Raw genomic sequence first — 14,686 nt, forward strand, 5'->3', positions numbered from 1 at the left:
TGGCCAGGAGAGCAGGCAAGCAGTCTCGATTCCCCATTTGGAGTGACAGTTTCTCCTGCCTTGCCACCACCTCAGGACAAACCGTTTGAACAGCTTTCGCTTCCTCCCCATAACTCTGACATGGCCGGGAGAAGTCTACCATAGGGAGCGGGGATGGGGCAGCGAGGTCGCTCATAGCGTGGGAGCCGTGATCTCTGGCACGAGGAGCATTTTGCCGTGCTCGTCCTCCCTCTGCGGGGCAGGAGGCACTGTCCCAAGCACGGCCCCTCAGGTCATCTGATTGCCCCCCCACACACACACACTTCCCAGCCTGGCGGGTATAAATTGCTCTCCCACTGAGAGAGCCCATCACCGCTGCCATGGGTTGGGGATGGAGCCGCTACCTCGTGGCCCTGCTGCTCCTCTTGTCCCCGGGGCCGGGCATCGCCTTCTCACTCCTGCAGTACCGCTACGACTGCGGGGACTACGGCATGCAGCTCCTGGCATATCCCACCCGAGGCCGCACCGTCCGCTTCAAAGTCTTGGGTAAGTAAGCGGTGGGGACGTGAGCACGAGCCCGCCTGGCTCTCCTCCGGGGGAATCCCTCCAGGGCAGTGCATGATGATCGAAACCCAAGTGCCTCCACGCCCCGAGCTGGGGTCTCGTCCCCTGGAGCACCTGTGCCCGGGGGGAGCCTCAGCGCCACCGGGGTGAGCCAAATGCGTGAATGAGTTTCTGGCATAGGACCTCTCCCAGACTGTGCTGCTGAAAGGGGTCGTGTGGAGGGGTGGATTTCTTGTAGCTGCATCCCTGGGAAACATCTTGACACTCGTCTCTGCAGATGAGTTTGGCACCCTCTTCGAAGTGGCCAACTGCTCCATCTGCCTCCACTGGCTCAACACCGGAGTGGATGGAGGGGTGATCTTCTCCTCCGGCTACGAAGGCTGCCATGTCCTGGTAAAGGTGAGGGTCCCACCCCATATGTCTTATGCCCAGCTGCCAGCAGGCGCTGGAGGTGACTATCCCTTCTGCCTTGTTGCAGGAAGACCACTACATCCTGAGGGTCCGCATGGAGGAAGTGCTGATCAGCGGGGTCATTGCTGCCTCCTACGAAGTCAACATGACCTGCCCGCAGACGGCTGACTACAGCATCCTCGTGGACGGGAACATGCGTGTTGAGCACCAAGGGAATGGCATCCACCAGACTCAGGCTGGCGTCCTCGTTCCCCTACCCCAGCCCCAGCCTGGCCTCCTGCACCATGTGTCCCAGTCTGCCTTAGCTCTTCCTGGGCACCAGCTCCCGCTCCAAACCCATTCGGACCAGGTCCACTCCGTGGCTCAGCCCCATCCGGGTCTGGTACATCCTGGACTTCAGCGCCAACCCCAACCCAGCCTGATTCGCGCAGGGGTTCAAACCCAACCTGGCCAGGTTCGCCCGGGGGTTCAGACCCAGTCAGGAATAGTACGCCCGGGAGTTCAAGCCCAGCCCCCGCCTGGCCTCGTGCACCCAGGCGTTCAGACCCAACACGGCCCAGCTCGTCCTGGGGTTCAGCCCCAATCCCAGCCAGGCCTGGTTCGGCCCCTTGCTCGGCCCCAGCCGGGTTTACGTCCTGGCATCCAGTCTCCGGCCCAGCCTGGCCTGCTACACCCTGGGGTTCAGACCCAACCTGGCCTCGTTCACCCAGGATTTCAGCCCCAGTCCCAGCCTGGCCTCGTTCGCCCAGGATTTCAGCCCCAGTCCCAACCTGGCCTTGTTCACCCTGGACTACAGTCTCAGTCCCAGCCTGGCCTTGTTCACCCTGGACTACAGTCTCAGTCCCAGCCTGGCCTCGTTCACCCAGGACTGCAGTCTCAGTCCCAGCCTGGCCTCGTTCACCCAGGACTGCAGTCTCAGGCCCAACCTGGCCTCGTTCACCCAGGACTGCAGTCTCAGCCCCAGCCTGGCCTAATGCACCCTGGTGCTCAGGCTCTGGCAGGCTTAGTACGCCCTGGCATTCAGCCCCAAACCCAACCGGGCTTAGCTCGCCCTGGCCTTCAGACCCACTCTCAAGCTGGTTTAATACACTCTGGTGTCCAGACCCAAACTGGACTAGCTCATCATGGCCTTCAGTCTCAGTCCCAACCAAGTCGAGTGCACCCGGGTGTCCAGACCCAAGCTGGACTAGCGCGACCTGGCCAATCCCGACCGAGTCTAGCGCGCCCTGGGCTTCACCCCCAATCCCGACCAGGTCTAGCACGTCCTGCACTTCAGCCTCAAACCCAGCCAGGTCTAGTGCGCCCAGGATTTCATCCCCAAGCCCAGCCTGGTTTGCTGCGTCCTGGGCTTCACCCCCAGCCTGGCCTGCTGCGCCCCACGGCTCTCTTCTACCCCTCTGCAGGGGCAGGTATTCGCGGTCCTGCCAAGGGGGAGGGGAGGAGGGGAGCGGCACGGTGCAGGGTCTTCTCTGCCCCCGGAGCAGTGCCAGTGGTCACGGCCCTGAGGGAACGCTCAGGGAGGCCGCCGGGATGCTCAGCGGAGCGCCCGCCCTCACCCCTCTGCTGCCCCAGGTGCCCAGCTAACGAGGGAGCAGTGCCACGTGGCTGCGGGGAAGATCCCCTGCACGGCCCCGCAGGGCCGCGAGGCCTGCCTGCAGGTGGGATGCTGCTACGACGACATGGACCGCATCGCTCCCTGCTATTACGGCAACACAGGTAAGAGGCTCACAGGTCTCTCTGTGGAGATGTCTCCACCTCTGACGCGCTTCACCACCACCCGCTGGTGCGGAGAAAGGGGCCTGGAGGTCCCTACTGCAGCAGGCACTGGTGGTGTTTGCCAGAGCCTCTAGCCCAGGGCTCCAGAGAGAGAGACAACCAACCACCTGGGATCCACGGGAGACCTGCACCTCCTTGGAGAGCCAGCTAAGGCAGGGAGCATTGCAGAAAGCACTGACACGGGACCTATGCTCTTGGCCCATGAGGACCCGGACTCTTTTTTTAAACCTATGATGTCCACTGGGCACCCTATTTCCTTACGTTGCAGCAACCGTCCAGTGCCTGCTGGATGGGCACTTCATCATCGTGGTGCCCCGGGGCCTCTCCACCCAGCCCTACAACCTGGACAGCGTGCGGCTGGCCAATGCTGAGGCCCACTGTGATCCCGTCAAGGTGACGGAGGCTTTTGTGATGTTCCGCTTCCCCGTCACTCAGTGTGGTACCACTGTCCAGGTAAGGGCACGGCCCCCTGGCTCCCCTGGCAGCTCTGCCCACGGACCTTGAGAGGGAAAGCTGACCCTGCGCGTGTGTTCACCCCAGGTGATTGAGGACCGGCTGATTTACGAGAACCAGCTGATCTCTACCATCGATGTACAGTCAGGACCACAGGGCTCCATCACACGGGACAGCGTTTACATGTAAGGGGGGGGAAGGGGTGGCTGAGCTGGTTCCTGGCTATGAAGAACATCAGCTCTCCCTGCCAAAGGGACCTGGGAGCTTGCATCTCCCCCTTAGCAAAACCTGCCCTGCTTAGCCTCTTCCTAAAGCACCTTGCAGGTCAGGACCCCAAACAGCTCCCCCTCTTCCTGGCTCCTGTCAAGTGTTTGGGTGCCAGAACTGAGGACCGATGTAAGTATCAAGGCCTGAGAACATGGTTGTGCTCTGGAGGTGCCCAGCTCTCCTTCAGCAACAGGAGCTGGTCCCTACTTAGGGAGAGGACTAATAAAGTTGCTGGGTGAAAGCCACAGAGGTGTCTAGATATAGCCTACAACTCCTCTAAGCTGGGCTTTCGTGTCTGCACCCTGCTCTCTCCCACGCAGCCTCCACGCTCGCTGCATCTACAATGCCAGCGACCTCCTGCCAGTCCGTGTTGAGGTTGCTGTGCCCCCCACAGCCGCACCCCTGGTCGAGCCAGGGCCTCTCCGGCTCCAGCTGCGCATTGCTACTGGTAAGCAGCCCACCCGTCAGCCCCGTGGGTGTCCCCACCGGGCCACAGCTAGCTCGGCTTCTCCCTCTTCTCCTACAGATGAAAGCTATAGCACCTACCACGAGGACAGCGACTATCCCCTTGTGAAGGTGCTCAGGGACCCCATCTACGTAGAGGTTCGCCTCCTGCAGAAGACAGACCCCAACCTGGTTCTGGTCCTGCACCAGTGCTGGGCATCCCCCAGCACCAGCGCTACAGCAGAACCCCAGTGGCCCATCCTGGTGGACGGGTGAGTGGGAGGCAGGCAGGGAATGGAAGGGCGGCAAGAGGGGCCCATCAGCAGTGACCGAGGGTCCCTCTCGTGCGCCCAGGTGCCCATTCGTAGGGGACAACTACAGGACCCAGCTCGTGCCCATGGGACCGGCCTCGCCGCAGCTGCCCTTCCCGAGCCACTATCAACGCTTTGTTGTCTCCACATTCACCTTTGTGGAGTCCCCCTCCATGGCCATGCTTGAAGGAGAGGTGAGGAGGGGGTGGATGTGCACCATGACAGGAGGACTTCTCCATTCAGCCCTGCAGGGTGAAACGTGGGTTTGGTCTCAGCTCTCAAAGAGAGACTCAGTTACAAGCACTCAAACACAGTGCATGAGACCCTGTGGCTTTTGCTCTGCAGCATCAGCCCTGTGACTGGGCCACTGACCTCAGAGCTTTCCAGAGGTTCCTCCTGGGTACTGGGCTCCTCCCTGCCTGCCCATGGCAATGAGTGCAAACTCAGCCGATGATACCTGCAAAACCACACGTGCTCAGCCACATCTAGAGTGGCTCAACACCCAAGAAATAGGCTCCTTCCAGGAGACTTGGTGAATACAGCTCCCCAGGGTTTGTTCTTCAAGCTGCGGGGACATCCACCATCCAACTTCTAATGTCAGCAAGCCCCCATATCAGCACCCTAAACACACCCCTGGTACTTCTGCTGAGCAAACGCTGTGGTTTCCCACCCAGCAAAAGATCCCTGGCTCATGATGTGCAGGCACAGGCATCGCTACCACATGCCAGGTAGTCTCCCCTCTGCTCTCTGACTGCGGCCCTACAAAGCAAGCAGGGAGTCTACGCTGTATTATAGGGTTTCCTTCAGGTGAAGGGGCTAGGAGCTGTTTCTCACGAGGCCAAAGGGCTGGGCTTCCTGTCTGCCAGCTCCTGGCCCACCAGCGTGCCAGATGCTAACGCTGTGCCAATGCATGGCTTTCAGGTGTACATCTTCTGCAGTGCCTCCGTGTGTCACCTCGCGCAGCCGGAGCCCTGCCGGCCCTCCTGCCAGCTGGGAGTGCCGTCAAGTAAGTCTGGGCGCATTCAGCCAAACGCACTGGGAGGGTTTTCCTAGTAGCACCCAGCTGCCAAGACAGATGCTGCCCTGCTCACAACGTATAACACGTGCTCCTGCGTGGCCTCAGTGCATGCTCCCAGGCTGGCCCATGGTGGCCATGGCTGGAGGAGCTGAGAAGGTTTGGCAGCTTGTTTGGTAACGGCATGCAGGCCGTAGAGGGAGCTCCGGTTGCCTGCGGCACACCTCCGCGTCCTGCTAATTGGCAGCCTTCTTCCATGCCAACTCCTGGTGCCCCTCCACAGGAGCCCGCCGGTCTCTGGGTGACAAGATGACACCAGATCCCGTGGACACGGTCATTTCTCAAGGACGCATAGTCTTCCAGGAGAGCCCCAAGGTGCAGAAAGGCTGAGCTCAAAGGTGTAGGGTGAGTTTTCCTGCTATGGTCAAGCAGACCTCAGGTGCTAGCTGAAAATGTAGTTTTCATCTCTCCTGTTACTGTCCTCCCCACCAACTGCCCCTTTGACCCAGGCAGCAGTTCACATCCTTCTCCTCCACAGCCCTTGCCTCCAGGAAGGACCTGACTGGATATCTCCTGGCTCTGCTCTCCCTCGTGGCAGATGTGCAGGGCAGGAAGGAGAAAAAATAAACCAGCAAAAGTTGTGGCTCAAGCTAGAGGCTTTTGTGGTGTTTTGTCTGTGGGGGACAGGAGCAAAAAAGGTCTCCTGTCCCCACCTCAGAGACTGTGGTACCCACATCCTCCTCTGAGCTTCCCTTACATGTTACAGGCAATCATATAATCTCTTACCCCTCCGGCTGGTGGCTGTGATGTCTCCCTCTCCATCTAGCACTTTTCTCTGGTCCGTTAGATCCTCCTCTTTTCCACTGCCTCTTTCACACAAGCCCTCATGCTGATTTAAAGGAGAAATGCATCTATCAGTGTGTTTGCTGTCCATGTAGCTCCCCCCATGCACGTCCAAAGGAAACACCTACATACCTCAAGGCATGGAATAAAGAGGGACTGTTTGAGGTTAGAGCACACACAAGTGCCACACAGGATTGGGGGTGGTCTAGAAACCCTGGTTTCCCCCCATGCAAGGGCAGCCGGGTGCATGGGGCCGAACTTGACATTCAGCCACACAAAGGGTGGGCTAGCTTAGAAAAGGGAAAAACTGCAGCACCTATAAGTCCAGGCCAGCTCCTGGGGCAGGACCCACATGGGATATTCCCCTTGTGCCTGGCCCCAAGAACTGGGCACAGATTTGCTCTTACAGGTACCTACCTCGCCTGCACCAGCCAGTTATCAAAGCTGTGGACAGTAGGACAGCAAACACAGCACCTTTCCCTTCCCCGAGCCCTCACCCAAGCCCTGGTTAAACTGCGAAGGGCTAAATTCAGCCTCCTCTGTCCCTACCCACCTCAGCCCTCAAGATCCTGCAGAAAGCCCTGGTAGCCAGACCCTGGTGCTCAGCGCAGTGCCTCTGCCTGGCCTGCTCCCAGCCCCCAGCATCTGCTGCAGACAGGACAGACGATCCCTGTCAGCCCTAACTCGCTGGGGCCACACATCTGGGTTCTGGCAGTGCTCTGCCCTCCTGCCAAGCTGCTGCTCATCAATACAGAGCCCTCGGCCCTCTTGGACAGCAAACAGCATGCTCAGGGATGCCAGAAGCAGGGAAGGGAACGCAGGGACAGGCAGATCAGATCACACTGATGGTCTGGACAGCCCAGAGCCAGGAGGTGAAAGCGAGCTTGAGGAGCTGGGTGAGCTTGAAACACTTCCCAGCATCCCTTCCCACTGTACACCCTGTCCCCCGGGGGTCTTCATGGCAGAACTGAAAGGGCTTGCAGAAAGATGCTTTAGCCCCTCACAAAGGTACCAGGGAGGAATTCTGTGGCCTCATCATGCCGGGAGTCAAATCAGAGAGTGCATAGCCGCCTCCTGCCAATCTCCTGGGCTTCCCAGGTAACCAGGGAGAGCCGGTGGCTGCTGCAGGACTGGACCTTGAGCCTCACTGCAGTGACACTGGAGCAGAGACCTACAGCGATCCCCTCCTGTCTCCATCCCAGGGGTGGGAGATAGATCACAGCCGTTTCTAGTTGGAGGGGAAGAGGCCAGAGACAGAGCCCAGCCTGCCCAGCTCGTGGGGACCCCATCAGAGGTTTCACTCCCACAGAACTCAGCGCAGCACATTAACTTGTTTCTCTTACCTCTCCGGCTGCCTCAGGCATAGGTGTCTGTGGAGGATGGAAAGCACCAGTCCAGCATCTCAGCTCCTCAGTGGCGCTCATTCGACAGAGACGCATACGGAGGTGGGTGCAAGAGACCCCAACGGGGGCCCATCTTGCCTTCAAAGAGACACCCAGAAGAATGGGTGAACTGCACCCAGAGAAGCCCTTTCTCCTCAAGCAAGCACAAAGCAGGAGCCAGGCTCAGACTCAGCTGTCCAAGGCAAAATAGATCTACCCTTTCTGCTCCTCCAGTATCTGGTGGGAAAAACAAGGCCAAACTGTGCCCCAGGATCTGCTACCAAAGATGCAGGGAGAGGAGCAGCTGTTTGATAGGGGTCTTTGAAAACATCGGGCCTTGCCTGGCTCCAGGCAGCCCTAGGTTTGCCGCCGCTCCAAAACACCCAGATCTTTCATCGGACCCTTCACACAGGACTAGATACCTCCATGGCCTGGGTGTGAGAGGTCATGAGGGAACAGGGCTGCGAGCACTGCCCAGCTCACCAGAGGCGGCACCTGAGAAAGAAACACGTCCTCGTGCTCACAGCCAAAGCTACAGCAGGCCAGCGTAAGAGCAGCTGTTCCACCAAAGCAGGGGACACGTGTCCCCGTTAATGGCTTCCACACACCAGTGGTGGGGAACACCTCTCGGGGCAAGCAGGGTGCTCCGATTGCCAACTGTGTTACCCAGTGCCAGGAGCACTGCAGATGCAGCCAACTGGTCCTTTCACCCTCCTCCTGGGCACCCAGATGACAGCGAGTTGTGCGCGTACCAGGTAAGATGAATAGTTCTTTATTTCCGTAATGAAACTAGATAGCTGCTTACAAAACCTGCACATTCTCCCCCCTCCCTCCCTCCCTCCTTACACGCATCCCCACTACGGTCTCTCAATCACAAACACCCATCAGCAAATGGGTTGGAGCCTTTTGTTGACTCGGTTACAATCACAGAAAAGAATCTAAAGCCAGAAAGACAAACACGAAACCAGAAAAGGAGAAAAACAAAACAACAAATCCATGAAGCACAGGGAAGGCGACATCCTGGTAACTTTCCTTCTGCCAACGGCTAGGGCAGGGAAGCCCAGAGAAGCAATGAAACACACCTGCCTCCCTCCCCTCCCACACAGCCCCCCACCCCCACCCCAATACTCCCTCCGTCCCTCCCCAAACCCCAACACGGCAGCGTGAGACCCCCTTGACCCCACGTCTGGGATTACAGACTGTAGAACTTCAGGCTCCGGTCCATGCCCGTTGAGGCGATGAACTTGGCGTGGTGGCCAAAAGCCACTCCTGTGGTGAGGCCGCTGTGCTCTGGGGAAGGAAGGCAGCACGTGGTTATGGCACGAGCAGGTGAGCTCGGGCAGAGCAGAACACTGGGCTTTAAAGGAATTAGCCTCTGCTACATGCTCTTTCCATGCTGAGGGTCACTGACTCGCAGCAGCAAGAGCAGAAAAAGATCATCTCCAAATCCAGCCTGCTCTCGAGATCCCGAGAGTTCACGCTGCACAGCCAAGGAATTGCCTCACATTTTCCCCCACACCTGGGGTAACTACTGGCAGAGACACTGGTGGGGAGGGTATCACTTTGCACCCCATAGCTAGGTCTGCAGCGCCATGTACACCAGAACCAGATTTCCTCTTCCCAAGGAGTGCACCCGAACACCTCCCCCTCCAACTGTCCCTCGACGTGCCTCCTCCCAAAACCTCCACCAGCCAGAACCCCTCACCTGTGAAGTGAAGGATTTCTGTCCACTGCTTGCAGATGTAGATCTGAACATCTGTCCCACCCAGGGCCAGGTAGGTGCCGCTCTGGTCAAAGATGAGAGACTTCACCTGCAGAGGAGAGGGAGAAGCAAGGCTTCAGACCGGGCCCAAGAAGCTCCAAACTGGCCACTGGGGGCCAGGGAGGCAGCAACTCTTCTCCATGCCAACACCCCATAGAGGCAACCCCCTGCAACTGGCACCTCCGCATCAGGCTTCCCCAAAACGGAGGAGCGCAGTTAGCATAGGGCTGGGAAAGTGGACATGGCGACAGCAACCGGCCAGCCTGCCCAGCCAGGCAATCGCACCTCAAAGTTATTGTCCAGCTGCAACGTCTTGAAGTTCTTAAGCTTACGCAAGTCCCAGAGCTTGACAGAGGAGTCGTCCGCAGCCGTGGCGAGATAGTAGCCGTTCTCAGAGAAGGCGATGCTAGTGATGGGGCCTGAGTGCCCTGGGAAGTTGGCCACGTTGGTACGTTCCTGGGAAGACAGTTAAATGCTGGTGACTCCTAGGGAAACGCCGACTCAACATCCTCAGCCCTCCAGGGCAGCTCTGGCGGGGGTTTGGGCAGCAGTTTGGCAGAGAAAGCCCAGGTGAGCACAACAGCCCACAAAGGGGCAGGATGGCAAGAATTTGCATTGCCCAGAGAAGTAGGGGTGAGGAAAGCCATGGGGCACTGTCACCCCATGCAGCACCCAAACTCTTACTCTTCACATCGGCTCCAGGGACATGACAGAGCAGATCCCTGTTAACTGCCACGTTCTGTCCATACAGCTGAGCCAAGCAAACAGCCTTATGCCAATCTGTATCATCAGTCCGCTTCAGTTACTCATCCCACAGCGGAGCCAGACAGGCTGCCTGCAAACCCTCCTGCTCCCAGGAGCTCTCTTAGGGACACAGCAAACACCTTCTCGTCACAAGAAGATCCCGATCGCCAGCTACGGCGCCAGAAAAGAGGCAACTCTTGAGCTGAAGCTTTACGTTTTTGGAGAAAATATCAGAAGAGATCCCCAAAGCCTCCCCCCAGACTCTCGCTCCAGCAGACATTGGTTCCGCGCCTTGGACTGAGCACTCTGCTGGGCACCAGACTGAACAGACCAATACTGGCTATGTCCCCTTGCACTTCCCCAAACCCTCTTGCCTGCCCAGAGCTACCCTTACCTTCAGATCCCAGATCTTGATCTGGGAGTCCATCGTCCCTGTTCCAAAAATGAGCCCGTCTGGGTGGAACTGGGCACAAGTGAGAGCTGCAGAGACACAGGGAGAAATTCAGAGGGCTGGGGAGAGTCTATCCTGGGAGACCTTCTCGCCTTGTTACCAGGGGGCCCCCACACAAGGTTTTCTGGGCTCTTGGAGACCCAGGGACCTGTGGGCAGAAAAATCCCTTCTCCACAAACTCTCAACAGTCCCCAGGGGTGGGGATACCCAGCTATAAGCCTTACCACAGCCAGAGCTCTCATCCGTCACCTTGGTGAGGACACGGCCTGTCTGGATATCCGAGAAGGCCCAGTACTGGAAGAGACGAACAGAGCGTTGAGTACTCAGAGATGAGGCGTAGGGGGGCGTCTGTACTCTCTGAGCTGGGTCTCACCTGGTCATCAGAAGAGCTGAGGAGGTAGTCACCTGTCGCATGGAGACTCAGCCCTGTCACAGAGCCCTCGTGGGCACGGACAACTTGCACACACGAGGCATTGGGCACAGACCAGATCCGGATGGTTGCATCAGGAGAAGCTGAGAACACCAAGTCCTAGACAGGGATGAGGCAAGGAGGTTAATGCCAAAGGCATACGGTCAAAAGACTTTCATCTCTCCATCTGAGAGTTTCCTGCAAACGAGAACTGGCCTATCACCAGTCTGCCTGAGATGAAGACCACCCCTCTCCTAGAACAGACCACCAGGAGATGGGTCCAGGATGTCTGATCTAGAGCCATCTGCCTGGGAGGGAAGAGGCCAAACGTGGGCGTAACCGCACCTGAGATGGGTGGAACACGACACTGGTAACCTTCTTAGAGTGTCCCTTGAGCGTTGCCAGGATCTGCTCTGAGCTCTTGTCAAAGACAATGACGTTTTTATCAGCCCCGCCTGGAAAACAAAGCGGAGAGTTGTGAGAAATGGGAGTGTGTGGCCAGCCAAGTCCAAGTCCATCCACCTTTCCTCAGGACCACGTTGTCCTGAGAAACTTTGCACTGAGCCGAGAGAATTCCTTATGCCCCTCGCCACATATCCACCCCCCGGAAGCACAGAGAAAGGAGCCTGCCCCAAAGCAGTCACAGCTCTTCACTAACAGCAGCCAGTCCCCCACAAGTGGAGATGGTTCCCTTACCAGTGAGGATCTTGTTGGTGTCGGAAGGACAGAGGTCCAGGGCAAGGATCCCTGGGATGCTGGCGCTGTGCAGCCCCTGCACCAAGTAAAAGGACATCGGATTAATATCACAAGCAAGAAAACGCCCCAAAGGGAATTGAGAGGCCCTTGAGGGGAGCCCAGCGTGTTTCCTTCCAACAGTGGGAGTTTGTGCCACATCTGTTCCAGCACATGCCCCATCCCCGGCTGCCCGTGACACAAAACGCCATGAACCTCTTCCTGCTTTGCCCAGCAGCAAATCTGTTGCTCATTAATGCTGCAAAGCGGCACAGGAGATGCCTGGATGCCCAGCTGGCAGAGCCGAGCTTTCAAGCCCTTGTCTCATGCCACGGCACTCACCACATGCGAAGCAACCTGCCGATACTTGCTGAGCTCCTCTGGCTTCACCAGCTCCTCTGGAACCGTCTTGCCTCTCTGCAGAAGAAAAACAACGTGGAGATAAATAACGGCCTCCCTCCGGGGCACTTCACATCCTGACTTCCACAGCACCTGGTTTCACATCACCCAAAGCCACTCAAGCTCCATCCCCCAGAGCGAGATGCAGCCCCTCACCTTCTTACGCTCCGTGGTCAGCACCGTAGCCTTGTCTTGAAGCTGCAAAACAAGAGAAGGTTGGTTACAAACTGATTCGGGCTCTCATGGCGAGAAACCGGAGAAGGCCATGGCAGCACGAGCAGAAGATCCCTTACCTTCTGAATGATCTCGGGGGTCATGCCTGCAAGCTCTCCCAGATCCATGGACTCCCCAGCACCCTGCACAGGACAGAGAAGGGGGCTGGTTACATCCAGGATGGGAAGAAAGGGGAAATGTGCTGAGATATGCAGTTGAGACTCACCGCCACGTTCGGCTGGGAGGACGGCACTGTCTGGGGCACGATGAGACCAGCCTGGGGTTTCAGAGTTGCCAAGGCTGCGGAGGCAGAGAAAGCCTACGAGTTAGACAGGCCACTCGAAGGAAAAAGGAGATGGTGTCCAGCACAGTGATCTCTATCCAGCCTACCTGCTCCAGAGCCACACATTGCCTCTCCTCCCCAGCCCACTCTCCCTGAGACCCACGACATTCTCCAGGGGCACACAGCCCCCCCACAGCTCCACGTCACCTTCTCTGGCCGCGGTGACCTCCTTGGTGAGCCGAGCAATGACACGGCAGGCGGCATCGTGCTGGTAGAGCGCATGGGACAGCTCCTGGCGCGTAGTCTGCAGCTGCTGACGGAGGGTGAAGCTATGCAGCATGACAGCGTCCTGGCAGGAGGAGGAAGAGCCAGACAGGCAGGGGAACGCATTAGCCTCAGTGCAGTCACCCCTTCCTCCCAGAAGGGGCCAGCACTGGTGCTTAGCTCCATTCTCAGCCCCAACCCAGCCAGGGGCCAGCACTCACCCACTCATCCTGGAGGGCTTTCAGGATGGCTGGTATGCTAGTAGCAGACGGCGGCTTGGGCCGGATCGGGTGAGCAACTGGGAACGAGACAGTGGGAACGCATCAATCTCTGGGGTCAGCTGGGTTCTCAGCATCGCCTAAAGACACCGTCTTCAACCAATCCCTTCACACACACACACACACGTGCTCCTTTCTATCTATATCCGCTAGCAACTCATCCCTTCAGCTCGGCTTTCTGACTGCATCACTGGTTGATGGCTTGGCCTCCCTGGGCTATCAGGGAGGGCACCATTGACTAGTCCCTTGGGAAATTTTTTCTCAGGGTCTCAGCACTTTCTCCTCATGACTTTGAGCTGCTGCCAGACCAGATACAACCACCAGTCCAGCTTATCTGGCAGCCTGCCCAGGGCACAGCCCACAGTAGCCACAGCAGAGCAATGCAAGGTGCCTAAAACCCCATCTGTGCACATCCCGCCTCTGCAGATCATAGATCTTTTCAGCTGAACATCACTGCTGCACTGACGCCACTCTGCTGCCGCTTCTCCAAGTCCTTTCTCTGGCAGCATCACCCATGTTAATGAATTCAACTGCCTATGCCCAAAATGACTTGTGCATCTCTGTCCTGCACCCCCAGTCCTGACGCAGCCAAGACCCTTGTGCTTCCCCAGAGAGAAGCAGTACAGGCACCGCAAAATGCAGGAACTCGGGCTCTGAGCATCCCTGGCTGGGAATTAGATCTGCTCCTGGCACGTGCCCTTGTTACCTTTGATGTCTATGAGCTGCTCCTCCGAGAGAGGCTGGTTGTTTACAGGGTCGGTCCCATTTTCTGCAATGTATTTCTCGATCAGCCTGCGCTCGTAGACATGGTTGGAGACTGGGGACACGCAGGGGTGCTCAGGCACCTCGTTAGAAACTGTTCGAAGGAAAGAAGGAAGATTGCATGGGTTACAGCACCACTGCATGGCATAAGACTAGGTCCTGACGTGACTCAAGTGCTGGCAGTCCCTGCCGGCCTGCTGCCTCTCACGGGTGAGAACAAGGGTCACCCCAAAACCCCACGTCCTCTCCAAGAGTGAAGCCGCTCTGTGCGACATGCCCTTGATACGAGGGGCAGAGCAGAGCTCCTTCTAAGGCATTTATTGCCACCTCTACACCAGGCAAGCGAAGCATCTCTCGTTGCTCCCCTCCCCATCAGGCAGCCCAGGCGCAGCGGCCAAGCGCAGCGCGGCCAGCGCCTCAAAGGGCGGCTATTAACAAGCTTTCCTAAATCCCTCTCCGTATCACGCCGCGAGCGCGGCTCGGGGCCCGGCACCCCCTGCTCATGCTGCCCGTTCAGACAAGGCGCCAGCGCCAGCTCTCTCCTCGCGGCTGGCAGGGCGGAGAGGCAGCCGCTGGCTGCGGGTGCCCGCACGGGCCGGTAAAACCCCTTCTCGGCGCTGCGGCCCTGCGCCGCAACGCCGGCGGGCGAGAGCCGAGCGCCCCCCGGCACGACGGCGGGGCCGCGGCGGGGGCCCCGCACGGCGAAGGGACGTCCGCCAAGCGGGCCGGGCCGGGCGGGCGGCCGCGCACTCACTGGAGCAGATGAGGGCCATGGCGGGCCCCGGGGCCGCCCCGCCGCCACCGGGTGCGGGTGCGGGTGCGGCGCGCGCGGCCGCAGTGACGCTCCGAGCCGCTCACGCGGGCCCCGCCGCCGGAAACGGAACTGCTCCCGGCGTGCCCCGCGCCCCGAGGGGGGGGAGGTGAGGCCGCCGCGCCGCTTCCGC

The 14,686-nt window shown here is 58.7% G+C and overlaps 2 protein-coding genes across 2 annotated transcripts; one reads left to right on the forward strand and one right to left on the reverse strand.

Annotated features, from left to right (window-relative positions):
• Positions 1–359: 359 nt before the first annotated feature.
• Positions 360–5,610, forward strand: ZP1 (zona pellucida glycoprotein 1). Its single transcript, XM_067295368.1, has 11 exons — positions 360–525; positions 821–942; positions 1,022–2,363; positions 2,527–2,670; positions 2,999–3,183; positions 3,271–3,368; positions 3,771–3,898; positions 3,977–4,166; positions 4,249–4,399; positions 5,127–5,211; positions 5,504–5,610. The coding sequence occupies exons 1-11, from the start codon at positions 360–362 to the stop codon at positions 5,608–5,610; spliced, it is 2,718 nt and encodes a 905-aa protein (XP_067151469.1).
• Positions 5,611–8,566: 2,956 nt separating this feature from the next.
• Positions 8,567–14,621, reverse strand: PRPF19 (pre-mRNA processing factor 19). Its single transcript, XM_067295755.1, has 16 exons — positions 14,497–14,621; positions 13,687–13,836; positions 12,924–13,000; positions 12,646–12,787; positions 12,382–12,455; positions 12,236–12,298; positions 12,099–12,140; positions 11,886–11,960; positions 11,508–11,583; positions 11,157–11,266; positions 10,776–10,931; positions 10,627–10,696; positions 10,346–10,431; positions 9,493–9,663; positions 9,151–9,256; positions 8,567–8,735 (listed from the first exon to the last, which is right to left on the reverse strand). Exons 1-16 carry the CDS (start codon positions 14,513–14,515, stop codon positions 8,638–8,640), a joined length of 1,515 nt encoding a protein of 504 aa, XP_067151856.1. The 5' UTR covers positions 14,516–14,621; the 3' UTR covers positions 8,567–8,637.
• Positions 14,622–14,686: the final 65 nt, after the last annotated feature.

The sequence above is a fragment of the Apteryx mantelli genome, chromosome 4 (genome assembly GCF_036417845.1).
Source record: "Apteryx mantelli isolate bAptMan1 chromosome 4, bAptMan1.hap1, whole genome shotgun sequence".
In the NCBI taxonomy this organism is placed as follows: domain Eukaryota; kingdom Metazoa; phylum Chordata; class Aves; order Apterygiformes; family Apterygidae; genus Apteryx; species Apteryx mantelli.